Source organism: Siniperca chuatsi, linkage group LG5, assembly GCF_020085105.1.
Source record: "Siniperca chuatsi isolate FFG_IHB_CAS linkage group LG5, ASM2008510v1, whole genome shotgun sequence".
NCBI lineage: Eukaryota > Metazoa > Chordata > Actinopteri > Centrarchiformes > Sinipercidae > Siniperca > Siniperca chuatsi.
Genome location: NC_058046.1, coordinates 9,031,469 through 9,042,280, shown reverse-complemented (window position 1 = coordinate 9,042,280; position 10,812 = coordinate 9,031,469). Strand labels below are relative to the sequence as shown.

General features: G+C 43.3%; 1 protein-coding gene and 1 long non-coding RNA gene across 2 annotated transcripts in view; one reads left to right on the top strand and one right to left on the bottom strand.

The window, feature by feature from the left end:
• Positions 1-5,637: 5,637 nt before the first annotated feature.
• LOC122876362 lies at positions 5,638-6,819 on the bottom strand. The gene is made up of 2 exons (XR_006378067.1): positions 6,396-6,819; positions 5,638-5,962 (listed from the first exon to the last, which is right to left on the bottom strand). It is a non-coding gene; the product is annotated as an uncharacterized LOC122876362 (long non-coding RNA).
• Positions 6,820-6,997: 178 nt separating this feature from the next.
• Positions 6,998-10,812, top strand: part of zgc:65851 (uncharacterized protein LOC321113 homolog) — a 6,704-nt gene continuing 2,889 nt past the window's right edge. The window contains exons 1-3 of the mRNA XM_044196606.1: positions 6,998-7,867; positions 9,795-10,112; positions 10,651-10,775. Coding sequence (XP_044052541.1) covers positions 7,142-7,867; positions 9,795-10,112; positions 10,651-10,775 — 1,169 coding nt within the window. The 5' untranslated portion in view covers positions 6,998-7,141. The remainder of the gene's footprint in view (positions 7,868-9,794; positions 10,113-10,650; positions 10,776-10,812) is intronic.

Sequence of the window (10,812 nt, the reverse complement as noted above, 5' to 3'; positions counted from 1 at the left end):
TCATTACTTTTACTTTTTAATTGACACATAGACATAAAGAACTATTGGCAATGGGTTGCAATTAGACCTTGCCTCATTTTAAAGGCCAAAAAGGTTCACAGGCCAAAAATGTTGGGAATGACTGTCTATAGATTTACACAACCTTCTAGTATGCATGAATAGACATGAGTACATTTTTCTTTTTAGAAAAAAAATGTAATCACTTAACACTCAATGTTCCAGTTAAGATCCTCTACATCAGTACAAAACTAGACCTCTTTGCATTTGAACGATATCAACAAATATCCTATAATCATGTATGATATAATACAATAGATAGTGGCCTTGTGTTAAGCATTGATGAAAGCAGAGCTGTGTGTCCTAGCTGTGTTCCAGTACAGCGTTGAGGTCATGAGAATGAGTCCGCTATGCTGTGGGGGAGGTACAGCAGGGTCAGCGCTGTCAAGGAAAGGCTCGAGAGAGGCTCAGCACAATGGAGTGATATGCCTGACTGTGGTATGTGTGCACAGTCTGGACACTCAGGGATGATTTCCATTGATGTGATGACTGGATGTCCTTTACCGCAGACTCAAGGCCACTGTGACTCATCTTACAAATGAGTTGATATTATCTATCTAAAGTATCCACCAAAAGACACACCTTACATTTAATCTGCACATGAAACAGGAGACAGACACTGCATTGCAGTTTAGCCTGAGCCAAGCACAACACGCTCCAGCTGAGTGTATTGACATAACCTACCTGCTGGTGTGTGTGTGTGTGTGTAGAAATGTTATTGACAGAGTTGTGTAAGTAAGTGCCTACTGACCCACCTCTACACATCCTCGCTTGTCCGTCATCCTCATTAGTCAAATCCAGCAGTTTATCTGGGACCTGCACAGCCAGCTTACTTTGACCCTCGCATCCCAGGACTGTCCCGACCAATCATGCAATTACACATCCACAAACTCTCTCTCTCTCTCTCTCTCTCTCTCTCTCTCTCTCTCTCACACACACACACACACACTATTATAGACATGCAAAGACGCAGGCAACACACAGACCAAAGCATCACAATCAAACAAATGTCATGTGCCATGGAAACACACATCACCAAGCCCTGGGGAACAATTGAATGAGTACATAACGATTCAATCACTTATAGGCATCAAGTCACCAATGGAGAGCACATAATGACTCCCTCCCCCCCGACTCTCCCCACACTCATAGGGTTGTATGATGATGATTAAGCACAGTTAGAAGTGGGATGGTATTTAGTAGTAATGGTAATCACTGGCTGTCTTATTGTTTAATTTGATCATTGTTTTTGTTTCATGGTCACCTGTGGTTCATAGTTCATAGTACCTTCTCCACCTAAGACACTTTGACATGTCATAGCAGGAAACGCACAGGTGGAACCAATAACATTAATGATGACTGCATTCCATTTAGGTAAGCCAGTACCAGGGTTTTAGTATTGTGCATGCTGGCTCACTGTTATGGCTTACTGGTACATTTAATGGAACTGAGCCATCATTAATGTTATTAGTTACACCTGTGTTTTTGACAGGTCAAAATGTCTGAAAAATGATGTACGTTTCTTGTGACCAATGATTCCTACTGATTTCAAATCAAATCCAAGTCAAACTTTATTTGTCACAGACATCATTATAGAAGTACAATGTGTAGTGAAATGCTGCATTGCCATTGACAGTCCAAGATTGTGCAATAGAAATTATTTACAATATATATTACAAGTATGTGCAAAAAAAACAAGAGCAATTTTAGAAAATATTCTATGTATGCAGGTGTAAAAACTCCTCAGTTCATCTCGTACAGTAGAAGTTATTTTGTTGTTTAAATGAATCCTGCTAACCTAAATCTTGCTCGCATTAGAGCACTGATGCTAGCACTGACAATGTGTCAGCTCCAGCGATTACTGCGATGCAATGTAGCAGTTAACATTGTTATTAGTTATATCTGTGTTTTCAAAATGTCTGAATGGCTCTTGTAGCTCTGGATCATCACATGACTGTCTTCTAAAGTTTTATTGGTCTGAATTACAGTTAAACAGATTTGTGTGACAATCAAACTTATGTAATCTATTATACAATAAATATGTAATCAGTCAAACTGTATCATCCATCATTTTGAAGGTGGGCCACAGTGTCTCTCTGGAAAGAGATCAATGAATAGTAGATGGCACATATCGCTTTACATATCCACATTCATCCAAAGTGAATGAATTTATCTGAGCCCCACTGGATTTCATCACCTGAACAGAAATCCTGCCGCAGCCTGACACAGTACAGCTCTATGTCTGATCATAACGTCAGTGCAGGAAGTGGCTGAGTGCCAACAGCCTTACCTGATCATCCTCCATCACAGCTAGCTCAGATCAAGAGATGGAGATTTGAGTGTGTGTGTATACATGTGCTTTGCTTGTGTGTGTGTATATGCAAACAGATGGAGGAGATCTTCTGCGTGCAGGCAGAGGGGGGGGAGGGGGTGGTCCCGGGGGACCTCAGTGAAGAGTGCACATCAGACAAGATCAGTGCATCCAAGGCAGAACAAAAGCAAGGGAGCTGAGTGGCCTGTACGTGACATATAGGAAAGCTCTTCACAGAAACAATCGCTTGGTGCTTGTGAGTAACACCTGGCAAATCAAAGCACCGAAGGGAAAAGAGTTTCAAAGGAGCAGGGCTGCTGGAGAGTGTTTTGTGTCAGGGCCTCCATGGAGATCTGGGAATTTCTGAGTTATTAGATGCCATTATATATGTAAAGAAAATAATGCCACTCAATGATAAAATATACAGTACATGTGGTCAAATAACATCTTTAATCCATCATCATAGCATTAATAAGCACTCAGGTGGCCCTGGCAGTACTGAATGCAATAAATATGTAATCAATCAAACTACATGAACAGAGGTGGACCACATTGACTGAGCCATATCTATTATTCAATGACACTATATATTGTTTTAAACCTATTTCAGAATAATTCTGGTTGTTGTGCTGCAGTTGAACAGCTTAAGTGTACTAGCCACCCTGTGGAACAGTGTTTACAGTGTTTACAAGTCCATTAGATGAAACCACAGTGAGGGTAGTGTGGCTGTGTGGCTGGGACAGCAGACAGAGAAATGTTAGCGTAGCAGGCTGGTGGAGGGAGGGTCACTATGTTTGAATCCCACCGGGGGAGGTGGGGGGGCAGTGTAAATAAACAATATTCTTTCCTCACCCTCAGCACATGGTATTACAGCATGCAGAGTGAGGGACTTTGTATGTCTTTCACTCCCTGCCTGATGCTATTTATAGTATTTTAAAGTAATGCTTTGACATTTTGGGACATAAGGGTTATGTGTCTTTTTGGTGGTTGTAGCTTCATATTTAACAGACAGATATGACAGTGGAATCAATTTTCTCTCCTCTTGGCAAGAAAGCAAAAAAGTATATTTCCCAGAATGTCGAATTATCCTTTTAAGATCTCAAATATGGTTGTAAAATGAGTTGTGCTCCCCTTACATAATAACTCTGGACAAATGTGACCAGAATTGAAATGACTGGATATCACTATCTTATGCCAGGGCAAATACTGTAGCATTGTGTATTAAAGGTTTACTCTTATTTCCATTAACAATGGTATTGCTACTTGCTATAGGGCTTTTTCACCGGTGTAATGAATAACTTTAATGATGGCTCTGTTCCATTTGAGTGCCACAGTAAGCCATGCTAGTGAACCAGTGTGCACAATAAAAGGGCCCCGAATCTGACTGAAATAAATGGAATGCAGCCAACATTATCAACCTGTGCATTTCTTACAATGACGTGTCAAAATGTCTGCTGTTAAAAAAAGGTTTATTACCTTGCATTGCTCTATATGACGTCGTCTTTTTTTCCTCTTTACACTCAATCGGATATATTTTTTAGAGATAATTTTTCCTTCAACCTTTCACCTGTTCCACCATTTGCCATTGCTACAAACCCTGAAAGCCTTCTTTCTGTTCCTGCTGGAGGAACAGCGCCCCCTTCCTGTTTTTTTTGTTGTTGTAAAACACCAGATCATATTTACTGTGAAATCCAACCAGTGGCACTGTCTGCATGCAAAAGGCCATGCGGGGACTGATCAAGGCTGCCAACTGTGGTCTTGTTTGTTTACAGTCATTACACTGTTGTCTCAGTATGTGGTAATTGTTTATTGATGCAAAAGCGCTGCTTATTGCACCTGTACACTGACCTGAAAGTCAGTTTATAGTACTGCAGTTTTGCATTGCAGCTGATGGGATACATCGGTCGACTCAGTGAATGAGGATTTGAGTGCATGTATCACTTTACTGGGTGATGCTTTCAGTAGAATAAATTAAATACAGGTGGTGTCTGTCCTGTTACTGTGCTGTTTGGGATCCATAAAGGGGCATGGGGAGGCTGTGCAAGACACATAATGATGGACATCAGACATTTCTGGCTACCTGTCATTTCCTGCTGAGTCACTGGCCAAGGTAAAATGCTACAGTCTCTCTCCCTCTCTCTGTCACACACACACACACACACAAATGTGTATTCAGTAATGATTTCTCAGTCTTGATGAACTGAACCGTAATCTTGTGTGTGGTCCACTGAGTTTTTCGACCCCTCTGTGAAGCTGAAACATGAGCTGTGAGGAGTTAGCTGTCATTATGTGGTGTGTTTGTATACCTTCAGTGATGCCCGGCAGCATTACATCCTGGAAAGTGACTAGTTGAGTGACCTTGGGGGCTGACCAATAAATCACAGTCTTCTATTATAGACCTGCAGGCCGCTGCCTGGTAGGATTAAATGCATGATTATATGTCCACATTATACCCACAGTCATTTGCACAGTTATACACTCAGTTGCCAGTTTTTCAGGTACACCTAGCTTTAACCAATGCAGTCTAATACAACAGTCCTGCAATAAATCCTCCCATCATGAATGAGAGAGCTGTTTATTAAACCATATGATCATTTTGGAGGCTGTTGAACTGTATTGCATTTGACAGAGAGGAGTTTCTGTGTTTAGCCTGCCCTCAGTGATATGAACATGATAACCTGATCAAGGTAGGATTTACTGCAGGACTGTTGTATTAGACTGCATTAGTTTTAGCTAGGTGTACCTAATAAACTGGCAACTGAGTGTATATGCAAGTGAAGGCAGTGATCTCAGTATGAAGAAGTTACAACATGAAAGAGGTACTGTAATAAGAGTGAGGATGTGGTTTTTGTTTACACGTGCTCAGCATCAGCTCAGGTCTGCTGTACATGTGATGTCCGCCGATGCTTTAGCATCCCCTAGTGGCTAACATGTGTAATGTAAAAGACTCCTTCCAGTGTCATCTATCTATGAAAATATTATATATATAATATCACTTGTCTTGAATAAAAGAAGAATCTAGAGATTGGACCACCTTAAAATGACTCTTCATATACAGTAAGACACATGTGAAATCCAGAAACAAGCTGATCTGCACTAAAAGCAATTGCACACATGATGAAGGAACATTTTAAAAATCCTGTGTTTAAAGACAAGAATTTAAGACAGATCTAGTGATTCGTTATGGATATGTTGTTGCTGAGCAAATTCTTTCTGCACATAACAATTTATGTTGACTTAAGGCCAAATAAAGTAGGTGACTGCTGGTATCAAGAAAACTATTTTATTTTCAGTGAAAAATAGCTTCCACTTTTCCACTAAAAAAGCATTATATTGTTACTATTCATTCCCATTATAAAAGTAGCATCATGGCGCCTAAGGTGATTTAGGATGACTTGGCAGTGGCTGTGTTGCATAGTTTCATTGTTTGGGCTGTTTTCCAGACTGGCAGTGTGAACAGGAGCACTGGGGGCGCCTTGTGTGGTGTTTGGAGGTGGTGAGGCTGCAGTCCTGTGGGTGGCTGTTCTCTCCTTTGCAGGGGCGTGGTCCTTCTCCTGGCTTCAGCCCGGATCAGGACCAAGGCCAGCGACAGCCCTGCGCAGGATATAAACACCACACAGGCCAGACATGACTTTTGACCAACAGAAACTGAGTACTGTGTGGTGGTAGCTCACTCTGGCTCAGGAAAACTGGATGCATTTTATACATTTGGATATAATGTTAACACACCCAGATCTGATAATCTGGGAAATCAGGTTTACACACATTTAAAGGCAGCCATGTATACTTACAGTTATATAGAGTTTATTTGGGGGGAAAGCAAAAATACAGGCTTTTGGTGGTTGTGGTGACTTATGATGAGGACTGCAGTGTTTATGCGTGGAAAAAAATCAACTAACATACTATTAACTTAATATTAATAACATATATCCAAACTTAATATTGTTCTCTTTTATATAATTGAATGCTTTTTTTGTGACGCAATATTATGATGACCAACAGGAGGTCTCGGTTATAGCTAACTTACAGTTTACCAATCCATCCCTGATGTTTCCACTTTCCAGGACCGTAGATGAGACAGAGTCTCATCCCGCATTCCTATATTGCGGAGGTCGGCGGGGGTGGTGGGGAGGGTGGTGGATGCAGACTGCAGCACCAAAACACACTCTGGCGCACAGCTCCACACATCGATCCGATTTGCCATTCTGCTGGGACAGCAAAGAAAAACTGCAATGACAGTGGACAGTATGGACTAGGGTAACATGAGACAGTCCAGTGGGAGAATAAATGCAGCGGGAAAATGAGATTACACATGTGATTTTGTTATGATGGGATTATATTTGCATGTCATCAAGTCAGAACACGAAAGGTAATCGTGAGTTAATAACTCAATGAAAAGTGACGTTCAATAGATGTATAAGCTCTCACGTCAAACAGGCCCTAAACAAAACACAAAACGTGAGCTTCATTTAGAGTTGCTGTGTGTTGATGCCTGAGCTACAAGGCAGAAAAGAGGAGCTGCATGAGTGAATTCGTGTCTCCCCAGAGGGTGGAGGCTTTCTGCAAAAGCTTGCAGGTTTCCCCTCATCTTCTGTTGTCCCTGCGTCAAATGATGCGCCGGCGCCTTCACTATAAAAGCATCTGTCCTGGCCAGACATCACTCGCATCTCACTTTCGCTCTCACACACTCACCCTCACACACTCCTGAACTCCACACACACTCCCTCTCCCGTACAGAGCAGTGGGACCGGACACCGTCAAGGTAAAGGAAACATGAGTTACTCCAGCGACATTTACAGCAGCAGCTCCTATCGGAAGATCTTCGGAGATGCCCCCCGGTCCGGCCGCGTGGGTCTGGGCAGCAGCAGCAGCCCGTCCCGCCTGCACTCTGCGGGATACCGCAACACCCACCGCACCTATGGTTCCCCCTCCGTGATGTCCTCTACTACCTACCGCAGGACAGCGGCGCCCGGCCGCGTCTACTCCTCCATGCCGGACTCCATGATGGACCTGACCCAGTCCACCGCGGTCACCAACGAGCTCAAGATCATCCGCACCAACGAGAAGGAGCAGCTGCAGGGCCTCAATGACCGGTTCGTGTCCTTCATTGAGAAAGTGCACAACCTGGAGCAGCAGAATAAAGTCCTGGAGGCAGAGGTCACGCTGCTGCGGCAGCGCAACAACGAGCCCTCGCGCCTGCACGAGCTGTACGAGCAGGAGATCCGCGAGCTGCGGGCGCGCGTGGAAGAGCTGACGCACGAGAAGAGCCAGATGCACCTCGACTGCGTGCAGATGAACGACACGCTGGAGCGAGTGAGGGAGAAGCTGGAGGAGGAGACCAGGCTGCGCGGGGAGGCGGAGAACACCCTGAAGGGCTATCGGAAGGACGTGGACGACGCCACCATGGCGCGCCTGGAGCTGGAGAAGAAAGTGGAGTCTCTGGAAAGTTCTGGAGGAGCGCAGAGCTGCAGGCGTCCTCAGGCCACAAGTTCATCCCGAGTGTTCTGATGACCCGTAGGTCCATACACTGACAGGTGGTACTTTGGTCCACTTGTCAGATTTATTGTCAACACTATAGTTTTCAATGTCACACTGCCACAAACACTCTAATATTCCTCAATCCTCATGGCCTTCAGTTTTCAAAGTCATATCCATACATGTTTTACCATAAGCCAACATATCACTATAATATTGTTACAGGGACCGAGGCTTGTGGACTGACTTTACAGTGACCGTATCAAACTTGATGGGAGGCTATTCCATGTAATGGCTTCACTAGACTTTAACACCCCTATAATACCGTAAATAGTATTATAGAATCACCAGATAGATTACCTATACACCGATAATAATATAAATACGTATTTAAAGTCAAATACGCAGTACGCAGTATTCAAAATTGGTTACGCAGGTCCACTACAACTGTTTATATAGGCTACTGTTTCTATATTAGTAAGTTTCCCGCATAGTCCAGGAATTCAATAACCTGCTATCTTTTTTTTTTTTTTTACATTTTTAAAGTATAATAGCAATCTTGAACCGTTTTTCTGTATGCACGACATACTGCGTCCTCCTCAAACTGAACACTGCGCACTGGATAATTGATGGCGCTGCAGTTCCGTTTCAGCACCATGCGCTGTCCCTCCCTCCTCCTCTCATGAATCTGGGGTCTCGAGCGTCCCTGCAGCGTCCCGCGCGCTTCGTCACGCCCCCGTGCAAACTTTAAGATGTTTAGGCTGAAAGAGTGTGCCTTTTTTCGCAAGTAGGTACCGGTCGTCGATGCCAATGTGTACGAAGTAGGCTATGTCGTAAAACTGTATTCTCTGTGGGAATATTATGCGAGTATCATGCTACAGGGGTGTCTCTTCAAATATAAATAAGCTTTGTGCAACAAGGTCATTATGAACTTCGGGTAGGCTACTGTCAGCCCCGCCATTAGCTAGCTAATATTTTGGGGATAATGGCCAATGTTTTCAATAGGCGAGGCGAGGAAAGGGGGCAGAGGGGCGAGGGAGGGAGGGAGAAAAAATGCGTAGAAATAGCGCATAATCCAAGGGTGTGGTCGTCCCAAGGGGCAGCAGGCAGGACCAACCCTGTGAGGTACACTAGCAATTGCTTTCGCGCGACGTTACATTTCAAGCTAAATTGTTTTAACAGCAGCACAACAGTGAAAATACTGTCAAAGTTTGATAAAAAACTTTTGGCATGTCTTGCCCTGAGCGTACACGCGCGCGAGCAGAGGACGCTGTTGATTTCAAAAACAAAATCAATAATATCGATTTGTGTACAAATACAGAAGCTCCTCGAGGTAGCCAGAGTTTTTAATGGCGCTATTATGTATGGAACAGTATTGGAGATCATCATGTTGCAGAAGGAGCAAACGAAAAAGATGCAAAGCAAATACATAAAGTGAATAAGGGCAGCAGCAATTTTCACTGCAACTTTGAGCATAAATCAATTAATTGAATGTGAAGTGGTGTTAAGTAAGTCATGTAGTTGAGTGATGGTTTGCTGGGTAGATTTCTCCAGGGTTTCTCCTCTTCCCTGCAGGGAATATTATTGCTATGTAAGCTATTGACAGCACAGCTTTCTCCAACAGTGAAGCCTGAGTCAGCAGTCGATTCATCAGTCCTGCAGCAGCTCATCAACATACTGCTCACCTTATACATATATGTACATGTCACCAGGAGAAATACAGTCTAACTATAGCACAGAAAAATATTTCCAACATCATCAAAGGCTTTTTTTTCAAATATGCAGTTTTCTAAATGTATGCTCACATACATATAGTGTGTATTCCTTGAAAATATGAGGATTATTGATTACTAAAGTTTTAAATAGTACCGCATATATTTACAGATAACCTACAAATAATGAGTACTCATACTATACGGTGCCTTTCCATTATTCTCTCTCCTACGTCCAGGTGTCAGTGGAGATGGACATGAGCAAACCGGACCTTACTGCTGCCCTGAAGGACATCCGGGCTCAGTATGAGAACCTGTCGGCCAGGAACCAGGCCCAGGCAGAGGATTGGTACCGCTCCAAGTTTGCCAGCGTGACCGAGGCGGCTGCCCGCAACCAGGACTCCATCAAGCACTCGAAGGAAGAGCTGAGTGAGTACCGCAGGCAGGTGCAGGCCCGCACCCTGGAGATCGAGGCCCTCAGGGGCCACAATGAGGCCCTGGAGAGGCAGATTGCCGAGATGGAGGATCGCCATAACAATGAAATCGGAGAGATGCAGGTACGTAAATGACACAGGGTAGCAAGATTTTGTTATTTTTTAAATTTTGTTTTATGATTTAATTAACCTTTATTTAACCAGGTAAGTCTCATTGAGGTTGGAAACCTGTTTGCTAGGGGGCCCTGGCCAAGATGGCAGCATACAAAGTTTCTGACAAAACAAACAAAAATCAGGCAACAGTTAAAACAATACAAAAAACAGTTAATAATACAAGCCATATGTCTCATAAAGCTAAACGTAAGCTAATAACAGAGACAGTTGACAATGAGGTTATTTACCACAGAATTTACAATAGTCTTGCATTCTGCCAGAGATATCAGACTCATCAGTTTAACTTAAGGACACTCTGCATGGGTGACAATGATGAAGGACACAATCTGGGATATGTAATTAGAGGAGCGTCTTTTGTGAATCACTAATATTTTAAATGAATGCATTCCTTGTTCAGTGTGACAAGACAAAGGTGACACATTATCTATTCATAAGAGCATGACAAAATTATTAGCATTTCATAATATGATTGTGTGTGTGTGTATAGGATACCATTCAGCAGCTGGAGGCTGCCCTGCGCAGCACCAAAGGAGAAATGTCCCGTCACCTGCGTGAATACCAGGACCTGCTGAACGTCAAGATGGCGCTGGACATTGAGATCGCTGCCTACAGGTTGGCTACATTCCAAGCATTACAGCAGTAATCAGTT